We start from the raw sequence: 11,481 nt of genomic DNA, 5'->3' as shown, positions 1-11,481 counted from the left end.
AGCAGCAAGGCTCCAGTGACCCATGGCACTCCACCCCTGTGAAGTGTGGTGGGCAGCCAGCAGTCCACAGCCATGATGAGGACATGCCAAGGCCATGGGCAAAAAATAGCTGGCTGTGACAATTGCCAGCCAGCTCTGCCAAGGGTCTGTGAGAAATCTTTCTGGGGATGCATCTGCCCAGGCACCTGGGCTGGTGGCAGGCAGTGGCACCAGGCTGAGGCCAGCCTCCACCAGTGCCAGCCCAGCAACAGTTGGAGGGGACAGGCTGCTCTGCCTGGGCACCCACAGAAGGTGATGCCACGGACCAGGCATGGTGACACCTGTCAGTGTGAGATCTCTGGGGTCAGCTCAGGTGGTGGCTCTGGGAGGCAGGAAATGCTGGGGCAGGAGGCTGTGGGCACCGTGCACGTGCACATGTGCATGTGTGTGGCTGGTCTGGCCAGCAGCGGTTTGGCAGAGAATCCCCTTCCCCGTGCTGAGAAAAGGCCCTTTTTGCACTGTGACAATTCAATACAATTGGAAGTTTGCTTAGGAGAGAGTCTTTTTAACTGAACACGCTCACAGCTGAATCAATATGAATTATACGGCACAGAAGATGCCTAGGGTATTAAAACATTAATTAAGTAACATCATGCTACCATCCAACCAACAGCACAATACCATTTATAGGTACCGCCAGCTTTTCTCTGGGGCGTGCTGTGAAGTCTCTTCCATCACTGCAGAGTCTGCAGAGAGCCGGAGCACTGCCAGCTGCAGCTGGGGCTGCCACCTGCCCTTGGGGCAGCCATGGCTGGCCAGGACAGCAGCACGGATGGGTAGCCCCTGTGGGTGCATGGAAGGGCTCCCATGGCCATCGGACTTCTGTGGTGCTGCTGACCCACTGCCACCTGCACCCAGTCAGTGGGCACTGGGGTACCAGCCTGGTCCTGCTGTGAGATGCCACTGGAGCCAGCCCCACGCAGCTCTGCTGAGGAGCGGTGACCTTGTGCCATGGATGGTGCCAGTGCCTCTGTGCAAAGCTGCCACCTGCGGAGGCCATGCCCAGGCAGTGCTGTTGGATTAGCTCACCACAGCAGCCCGGGGAAGTAATTCACCGGTTCTGCAATATACCAAAATAGAAAGTCATTGGAGTGAAATCAGTGTCTTCACCACATCCCCTCTGGCAGAGCGTTAATTAAAATGACTCTCTAGTGCTTTAGATCATCAGGTGTACATTGTTAACGAGCTTGGAGGAGAGAATGGGCTCCACATTCCTAGTTTAAGCACTGATGGAGTTAACCCTTCACCACTGCTGGCACAGCCTGAGCCTGGTGGCAGTTCCTCAGAGCATCTGTCTGCATTAGAGCAGTCGTCTCTCTTAGCAAACTTCAGATGTCATTTAGCAAAGATGTTAACGTGGGACCCTGCTCAGCTCAGCAGACATCTGGCTACAGAAGTGATATGGCTGCAGCTGCTGCTCTCAGGCCTGTGTCCAGGCTGAGCTGCCTGTGGGCTGCTGTGACCTCAGGGGCTGCAGGATCAGCTGTCCAGGGTCTGCCCTTTCCCTGTGCTGCAGCAGGTCTCCAGCAGCAACCTGGCCTCAGCTCAGAGGTGTCCCTCAGCAGCTGACTCCTGCACCCAGTGCCCAGCTCATGTGCCTGGATCACCTCTGCTGTACATCTTGATAGGATTCCCTGTGGAAAAGCTGATTGGGAACAATGAGTAGATACGAACAGTTTCCTTTTTTTGGTGTCAGCGAACTCCAGGCTGTGACACGGGGGCTGCCTGGGACATCTCCCCAGGGCAGCTGGCCAAGGTCCTGCTCCTGCAGTGCTGACGACAGCAGAAAATGGGCGGCACCCGAAGGCAGCAGCATCCACCAGCCAGGACCTTGGCTCCACATGCATCGGGAAGGTTCCCATCTGCACTGGACTGCTGAGCTCTCCTCGGTTTTTTTGGTCTGTAAGGGTGTACTAAAAAGAGCTAAACCTCTAAGCTTTTGGGTGATGGCAATGGAAAGGTATTAAAGTTTCCTCTTCCCAGGGTCACAGCATGGAACCCCCTTTTGCTTTCTGTCAGAAGTTCAGAGTTTCTGCTGAAGCACAGCTCTGAGCAGAGAGGCTCACACAGAGGTTTTTAGTTTGCAGTTTGTGCAGCTACTGGAGGCCATTTACACCTTTCTGAGCATTAGAGAGGTGCTTTCTCAAGCGTGGCTGTTTTAAACTGGAATTCAACCCAGGAATAAATAGCAACATTACATAATAAACTTACAGAACTGCAGGCCTCGGCACAACAGTGAAGTCACTAACACAGCGCAGTGCAAACACCGTCGGAAGGGTCACGCTGGCAACCCATTACTGCCGCAGTCCCGTCCGCTCGTGGGAAATGCAGCCTGGATTTTCCCATTAAAAAAGAAGCAAACAGCCAAGAGACAGTCCAGATGTCGACCTATTCAAGCTTGTGCCAGAACAGCAACACCCAAGTTGGGGACAAGACTTGGCAGCGTGGCCTATGGAGCACTGGGCTACCCAGCAGCAGCATGCATTTGGGTGCAATTGCCTTTGCTGGCTGTTGCCAAAGTGCAGGTCTGCTCCACTGGGGCTGTAGATGAGGGCCAGGTCCTGGGTGGTTTGGTCTGCATATGCCCTAGCACCAGGAGTTTGACCCACTTAATTTTCCGTGCATTTTTAGAGCCTGGATCGGTCTAAGTGTTTGTTTTTCTTTATTTTTTTTCTCCTGAAGGTGCATTAGCAACCTGATTATTGAACTTACTGACTTGCAAGTGAATGTTCTGACCTGATTAATTAATGGCAGCTCCCACGCCCTTGCTAAGTGCAAGATTTCCTCGCTGTGACCTCTGCTACATGTGGATGATGTTGCAGAGCTCTGGCCTCTGCTCTCCAGGGAAAGAGAAGCTGGGACACCTTCACTGGACAGGCTCCAGGCTCCTCATCCCACCTGCAGCAGTGGGCTGGGTTTTCTTTTTTTAAATTATTTATTGCTGCAGTTATAAATTAGAGATGAATGGTAGCCCCTGGGGCTCTCTTTTGGATGTGGTCCTTATTAATAAGTTTCAAGCATTTTCTGCTGCAAGGGGCAATTTTTGGTAAGAGAATTGTGTTTAACCCTCAGCAGTTCATCAGCTTTTCCTCCCTGCTCAGGAGGCACAGCAAGTGCACGGCAGTGAGTCAACCACTTACCTGCCTTACCTTTGTCTCCTCCTGGTCTGATCAGTGAAGAAAACAAGCCGTGATTTTTAGTTCACTTCTAGTTTACAGGTTTCAAGATGACCTCAACCCATCTCAGCATCATGCTTCCCCTCTCACCGTTAATTACAGCGGTGTGCCCAGAATCTTACACAATCATTTACTGAAATTAAATGCACTTATCATGTCTCTCACACATGACGCATCCCAAAGCCGTACTATGAATGGTGCTGCTTGGCTCATTGCTCCCACTTCAGCACTAATTCATAGCATGGGGCCAGGTGCTCTCACACCAGCGGGCACCACGATGCTCGCGCACAGGGAGGGACGTGGACACGCCAGCACGGGCAGGTCACACCAACAACGCGGACACATCAAGCAGTGCCTGGAGCTTGGATGGACGCAGGCGTTCCGCAGAGTTGAGCTGAGCCAAGCTGTACCGAGCCAAGCTGAGCGGCACAGCACTCACCCACCCCAAGACAAGACCCTGCACCGCACAAGCGCGGACATCGGAGACACAGCTTTTGCTCATTTTTGTTTTTTTAATGTATCACAATGAGCAGGAAACATACGTGATGAAGTATTTCCAAAGGAGTATATTCAATTACCATCTACAGTCAACTCAACTATGACAACAAAGTCTTTTGTGACAAATTTTTGTAAAGTTCTGAAAGTTCCACGTGGTTTCTGTTTTCTGTCAGTCTCCATGTATGTATTTTGGTACAGTTCGAGATCAGCATTGTTACAGTAACAAAAAAAAGCTAACAAGACTACATTATAGAAAAACACCAAGAACATCATTTTTGGTTTCACTTGCTCTATTTTTTTGTACATTGCAAAGGCTGTTCATATCCCTCTTCACCTCATTTATGCCTTCTGTTCTACCCAAACTTGCCCCCCGAAAATAAAAAACAAACAGAAAAAAATAGTCAAAGCTTTGTGTTTCACAGTGGGCAGTATCTCAGTGCCGACAAACCAACCAAGCAATCAACCAAACCAACCAACCAACCAACCAGCCAACCAACCAGCCAACCAACCAACCCACCCACCCAATTTCTGCTTCTAGTTAAAAGTTTAATTTATTTTTTAAAGCAAAATATACTCCCACGATCAGCGAGCGTGCTGGCCTGCATCGTCGCCGCCCGAGCCCCCATCTGTCCCGGCGCGGGCGGCCCCCACACACCCCTTACACCTCTTTATTCTCAATCGTATGAAACTTTGGCCATCTTCACCACTTAAAAAAGCTTTTTATTAAAAATAAAACAGAAACCCGCTCAATGCTCAGTTCAAAATGTGTTCCTCGTGCCCTGCCCGTCCCCGCTCCGACACCTGTCAGAAAGGCCACGCGTGGGCAAAGGGGTCGCACAGGGGGACCTTGTGCCGGCATCGGTCCTGCAGTCACCCTGGAGCGGCCAGGAGGTCACAGGGCTGTGGGGCGCGAGGCCGGGGCTGACGGGGTCCGGGGGTACCAGCGGGGGCCAGGGGTCCCAGCGCTGGCCCTGGGCTGCAAGAGGAAGAGGAGGAGGAGGCAACCTCGCACTGAAAGTCTCTAGAAAGGTTTAGAAAAAATACAAGGAAATGAATTTATAAAACCTTTTGGTGGGTGGGAAGGGCGGGGGGGGGGGAGGGGAGAGGAGAAGGAGAGAGAAATTGCACTATGGCCAAGCAATATAATTAAAAAAACAGAAACAAACTGAGACAAAACAAAAGGATTTCCAAAAGAGACCGTGTGGAATTTGACAGATAAATCTAGTGTTAGGTTGTTAACTTGTATCACATAGAGAATCGAAAGCAAAACAAACAAACAAAAAATTCTATATGATACAGACACAGTAACATACAACAGTTAAATGGCAAAAAATATATATATATATATATTTCATAGAATTACAAACAAGATAAAATAATGGAAAACAAACAAAAAAAACCTGTACAACTTTAGAATTTAAAAAATGTTCATCTCAAACACGGGGAGAAATACAAGAAACTTCTCTTAAAAGAAAAGAGTTTGTTAAAACAGCAAACGCTTTCTGTGTTTCCATTTTGACACCGTATGCTACAGCTGGGTACTGGTAGGAATTATCTGATGGTACTCTCTTTAGTATCGTCTACTTAAAAAACAATTAAAAAAGGAATTTGCACTGTGCATTAGCCTAGTTAGAAATATGTACAACAGTTCAGGATCTAGTCTTTCGTTGAATTAAACCCAAAAATCCATAAAAAAAAAAGCGTCCCGCTAGCACGTGAACCCCACGTTCATCTCTCGAATGCTCCAGTCTCTCGTAGAGTCGACGAGCGGCTTCGGCACGGGGAGGAGAAGCCGGAGGCGGCGGGAGGAACCTGCGTTCACAGTCTTCGAAGTTCCCTTTTGAAGCAGGAGGAGGATGAAGATGATGGGAGAAGGCTCTCACGCTTTCAGGTCAGAGGGAATGGGATGGGGAGAGGGGAAGGAGATTGTTTCTGTTGACATTCGGCTACGGAAGTGAAACAGCAAGCATCTGTTTGTCTCCAGAACCCTACATTTTAGCAGCACAAAGTTTTCCTTTCGAAGTCCGGGCCGTATGAGACTGCGCGTGTGCGTGCGTCCGCGCGTCCCCACAAGCGGGGTACAGGGCCGGGCAGGACGTGGGGGCCTGGCAGCCCCTCGCCCGCCTCACGCAGCTCTGGCCGCTCCACCGCCCACCACAAAGAGACTTGGAAAGAGAAACCTGCCTTGGCTAAGAGTTGTCTCTCTGCTTGCAGAAGAAGCACAGATAACAACCTGGGTACTTTTTTTATTCTTTATTTAAACTTAGACTCGTTTGTTTAAATCAGAAACAAATTCTCAAGTAAAAAGAATCCTTTTTGCTCATTCTGCACCAGTGGTGAAAGGGTATGTCTTTGGATTTTATTTAAAGCATGAATTTTCTTTAGAGGAAAAAAAAAAATAAAGTAACAAAACCTCTTTTTTAAAAGAAGGAACAGAGTGCAGCCTAATTACACAAACAGAAACGAACGCTTATCGTTTAGGAACAGAGTCTTTGAAGCATTTACAAAATGAGGAAAAGAAGGAGGAAAAAAAAAAAAAAAGAAAGAAAGAAAACAAAAGGAAGAATGGAAAATAAGAAAGATAAGTGCACAAGGGTAACAGACATAGGTAAATCGTATGTATACGCCTTAAAAAGTTTCAAACCCCCAACAAAAAATATTCCGCAAGGGATCCTACTGACCCCCCAAAACCCTTTGAACTTCTTTCTTTAGTTTTTATAAAATAATTATGCAACCACCCTCTAAGAAATGAAGGTAGTGACCATAAGTGGAAGATTACAGGACGGGGGGACCGGGGAGTAAAGGTACAAAGGGGAGAAAAGCTCAGGCGAGTCGATGGATTGCAATCTATCTGGCTAGGAATGAACAAGACAACATCAAATGAGAAGCCGTCAGCTGGACCATACAAAAGCTAAATGTACACAAAAGGGTTTTTTTTTTCTTTTAAATCTACCATACTGCTTCAGTTCATTTCCAATGCAACAATCTACTCAACACCAAAAATGGTCATATCTATCATAAATACAGAAAGTCAGTTGTTTTAAAACTTATTTTTTTTTTAAGCTCCAAGTCCTCAACACTCTTTGTGTGGGTTTTGTTTTGTTTTTGTTTTTGTTTTGTTTTGTTTTTCTGAAAAGTGGGAGTGCTTAACTTTTCCCCTCGAAATTGACTTCAGCAGAAAAAGCTACCCTTAAAATCCCCGAAAAGCTAAAACGGTTCACATTGTGGTTTTCTTTTTTCTCTTGAATACTTTCTGCCCATTTTAAATTAAAAAAAAAAAAAGGAAAAAAAAAGAAAAAAAAAAGAAAAAAAAAAAATAAAAAAAAAACAAAGAAAAAAAAAGAAAGGAGGAAAAAAAAAAAGAAAAAAAAAAAAAACCTTTTCTGGAACGAAAATGAAATGAAACAAAACCCCCCAAAACAAACAAAAGAAATTTTATATATATATATATATATATATAAAACAATGATTCTGAAAACAGAACAAAGTGTGAGCGATTGACCTGAGAATAAAAAGACATTACATTTCTTTTTTCTTTTAGCAAGCCATTGGTATCTGAATGCTAAGATAGCAAGAAATTTAAAACTGTGACCCGGTGGGCTGCTTTCCCATACAGTGCGTGCCGGCCTCTGCTGTGCTATCGACGTGGGGAGGGATGGGGCAGGGGCAATGTACAAGGGGCTCAAGCTCCGAAGACAGTGAGGAGGCAGCACGGGCTTTCGTCTCCCAGACCAACAGTACCTTCGAAAGGACAAATGTAACAGATTTATTTTTCTTCTTTTTATTTTTTTTTTCCCCCTTCATTTTTTTTTTCTTTTTTTCTTTTTTAAGTTTTATTTTATTAAAAGGAAAGGAAAAAAGAAATGTAAAACCCACCGGCATCGTTATATGGGAAAACAACCCACGCTTTTCTTTTTTTTCTTTTTTTTTTTTCTTTTCTTTTTTCTTTTTTTTTTTTTGGTTAGAAGCTTTGGAATTGCAGTTAGTCTATTTTTTTTTTTTTTGAAATTGGTTTGTTATTAACTTTTTTTTTTTTAATCTTTTTTTTTTTTTATTATTTTTATTTTTTTTTTTAATTTATTTAAATTCATTTTTTTCATTGTTCATCTTCAAAGCTTACAATCTGAAGGTGTCCATTCCTACGCTAGCTAGACCACTGTCCTTAGGGCAGCCGGGGTCCCGGGGCCCCTCCGCCGGGCTCGCCGGTCCATCTGACTTTTGGCTAAGATCCGTGTCAGACTCCTCCGAATAGTCGTCTGTTGGCATCGAGGGCTGAACCCCTGAGGTGCTGCATGAACTTGAGGTAACCGTTGAAGATGAGGAGAGAGGAGGGAAAGGCGGCGGCGGCGGCTTCCCCGGCGGGGTGCGGGGGGCCGCTGGGGGCCAGGGCTTTCTGGAGGCGTGGGGGGAAGCCGGGGGGGGCCGGGGGGGCGGGGGGCTGTCGTTTGAGTGAGCGGCCGACTGCGAGGTAGATGCGGTGCTGGGGTCAGGGGGGCAGGCAGAGTGAGGTAATAGACTGGGGTGCTCTTTGGCGTTTCTTGCTGCTCTTGTGATTGTTCGGTGTTTGTGCGGGGCTGACTCGAGATGCTGACTGAGGGCTTCGTCCCCACACACCGTGCTCTCGCACGCCACGCACTGGTACGAGCCGCTGCCCTGGCCGCTGCCGGTGGGCACGTGAAGCACCATCTCTTGCAGGTTCGCCATGGACTGGCCGAAGAAGCAGAGGGACTTCAGGTGGTCGCTGGCCGTCTCCTGGTCGCTGAAGCCCGCCTGGCACTTGCGGCACACCAGCTTGTACTGCACCTTCGGGACGATGAAGGGGTCGCAGAGGGAGTCCGCGCCCTTGCCTTCTGCTTCGGGCTCTTCTTGGGGTTTGGGCAGGAGGGGGGACACCTCGCGGGGTGCATTCTTCTGCTCTTCTTGCTTGGGGGGTTCTTTGGCAGGGTCTTTGTCCGGGGTGGCAGCCCCCGTGGGGACGGGGGTTTGGCTTCCTTTGGGCTGTTGCGGTTTCTGCTGCTGCTGCTGCTGCTGCTGCTGCTGCTGCTGCTGTTGTTGCTGCTGCTGCTGTTGTTGCTGCTGCTGCACCTGCCGCTGCTGCTGCTGCTGCTGCTGCAATGCCTCCTGCAGACTCTGCTGGTATTGCTGGTACTGCTGCAGCAGGGAGCCGGGAGACAGCCCCAGCAGTGCCTGTGACAGCGCTGGGCTGTAGGGGAAGAGCCCCTCCATCCCATACATGGGCTGCAGGTACCCGCTCTGCAGGGCACCAGGGATCTGTGGGGCATAGTAGGGGGAAAAGCCAGGGACGAAGTAGGGAAGGAACTGGCTCGTCAGCAAGGTGGTGGGGTCTGAGTTGAGGGCAGCCTGCAGTGCCTGGAGCTGGGCAGGCTCCACTGCGTACTCCATGGCAGGCAGTGGGGCAGAGAGCGCGCCCGCCGGCGCCTCCCCCTTCTCCTTCTTCGGCCCTGGCAGGGGATCCCCCTTTCCCTTGGGTGTCTTCTCCTTCTCTTTTCCCTTCTCGCTCTCCTTCTCCTTGCGCTGCGGCGGGGGTGGCTGCTGCGGCTGCGGCTGTGGGGTCGTTGCCGGTGGCTGCTGCGGGGCCACGGCCGCCGTGGCTTGTGCCGGGGTGGGTGAGCTCAGTGCGGCTGGGGGCTGCTTATTTGGTAATCCAGAGGTGGGGAGGCCAGGCGAAGGGACGCTTGTGCTGGGCAGGCCCATCAGGTTGGGTTTGGGAGAAGTTAAAGCTGTGAGAGGGAGGAGAGAGAGGTGAGGAGTCATCAGCGCTGGGCAGGCAGAAAGCATGAGCTGAGGCAACCCTGGCCCGCCCTGCAACCCTCTGGACACTGCCATCCCCTCTGCACGGAGGCAGTGACCAGCCCAAACTCACATGCCACAGCAGTGCAGCTTGGCTGCTGTTCCCATTTCCTCCAGGACAACCGCTCCTCTCCCCACTCCCCCAGGCCCCATTCCATGAGGATAAGCCTTGTCAGCCCCCATCACCCGTGGCCAGTGCAGTCAGGCTGCCCAGCAGCACTGAACAGGCTGTCTCTGCCAGGGCACCCACCAGCCACTCAGGATGCTCAGCACAGCCATTGTTTTACTGACCACTCTGAAACTCCCAAATGATTAATGCCTGTGTCAGGGACAGGTGCTTCTCCTACATCTGCACAACTGGTCCTTCAGCCAAAGGACTCCAACAGAAGGAAGGCGCTTTTGCCAAATGGCTGCAATGCCAGATACTGTCAATCCACCTCTGCCATAAAACTGCTCAACAAAGTCCAGCCGCCTGTTAACAAAGCCCAGGATCTCACAGCCACAACAGCAACTGCTTGGAATCTGGCTATGGACAGTCATAGAACTAGGAATCAGACACAGAGGCACCGTAACTTTTACTTTAGGTTGAACCCCTTCTGTGATATATCCAGTGGAAGAGGGAAGGAGCAGGGGAAATGGCTCCTTTCAGGGATGGTTTGGGGCACATTGTCAGCTTGAAGCTTTTTCCAAAGAGAAGTGTGCCAGTAGGGACATCGCTCCCACTGCCAAGGTGGGAGTCAAACACAGCCAGGGGCTGAATCCAACAGCTCTGTCTGAGCTTCAGCTGCCCCATTTATCTAGGTGATGTCTTTAAATTACCACAATTGATCCTGAGGAACAAGTGTATACGTCCTCCACCATCTCTGCCCTGCTGCTAGCAGGCCACCTGACATCCAGGTCCTTGGCCAGAGCAGATGGCAGAACCTGGGGCAGAGGCTGATAGAAACAAGATGTAAATTCTATGCAAATGCACATGTGCTCCTCAGGCTTCTGGACACCAAACCCCAGACTGCTCCTGCACTGCTGTATTGCAAGAGCCTGTTATTTAACCATGCCCTTTAAGGCTGGTGTAGCCCATACTTCTCACTGGGGAGCACAGAAAACTGCTTCCTCTCTCTGAGCAGCAGCTGGCACATCAGGGAAACAAAGCACTCTCCAAAACCTGGCTGCACGACTTCCTGTGACAAACAGCTCATTTGTCCACAGCACTGCATTCACCCACCAGTGCAGGACACCTGCCCCTGGTGCTGGCATCCCAAGCAAGGGGCAGCAACAAAGCTACTGTAACTCCATAGAGGCCAGCTGGGGCAGGAGGACTGGCAGGAGGACGGCCAGGGGCTGGGACCATTCAGCAACAGCTTAGTCAAAGCCCTTTTGAAACCTGCACCTGAACCAACGCAGTACCAAGACAATGGGGACTTGTGAAAGTATGAGGTGTACAGAGGAAGCCTCCACACAGCAGCCTCATAGATTTCAGATAAGGGCATATTATGGAGAGATGCCATTGAAACTGAAGTTCCTAGCTGAACAGGCCCTGGGAGGTTCAAGCGCAAGAGCAGCGGCTAATTCATAACATTCCTGGATGCACAGCCTTATCTGCTTCGACAGGCTTTGAGCTGAGATGGCCTGACCTTTGGAGCTTTATCTAAAGGCCACAAATAGTCTGTTTGACTTTCTAAATAGCTTAGTCCTGTCTAGGCAGCCACTGATCGCTTTTAACATTTGTAGTACGTAGCCCCATCTCCCCAGGACACATACTGCTCTTGTGAGGAAAACAAAAGCAACCAGATAGAAGTGCGTGCAAAAGTCATTTTAGATATTGTTCTAAAATTGGGGTACAAACTAAACTGCACAGAGCTATCCGAGATAAGACGACAACGTAATTTGCCAAAGAGATCCTCTTGGATCTGGCCTCTGGAATCAGATCTTTGGTAAGAAAAGTATTGAATAAAACAGT

At 49.4% G+C, this 11,481-nt stretch overlaps 1 protein-coding gene across 1 annotated transcript in view; it reads right to left on the bottom strand.

Moving 5' to 3' along the window:
- Positions 1 to 7,784: 7,784 nt before the first annotated feature.
- Positions 7,785 to 11,481, bottom strand: part of ZFHX3 (zinc finger homeobox 3) — a 172,235-nt gene continuing 168,538 nt past the window's right edge. Inside the window, exon 12 of the mRNA XM_054170119.1 lies at positions 7,785 to 9,454. Coding sequence (XP_054026094.1) covers positions 7,830 to 9,454 — 1,625 coding nt within the window. The 3' untranslated portion in view covers positions 7,785 to 7,829. The remainder of the gene's footprint in view (positions 9,455 to 11,481) is intronic.

Source organism: Dryobates pubescens, chromosome 19 (assembly GCF_014839835.1).
Source record: "Dryobates pubescens isolate bDryPub1 chromosome 19, bDryPub1.pri, whole genome shotgun sequence".
In the NCBI taxonomy this organism is placed as follows: Eukaryota; Metazoa; Chordata; class Aves; order Piciformes; family Picidae; genus Dryobates; species Dryobates pubescens.
Note: the sequence above shows the minus strand (reverse complement) of the source record. Positions and strands in the feature narration are given on the sequence as shown.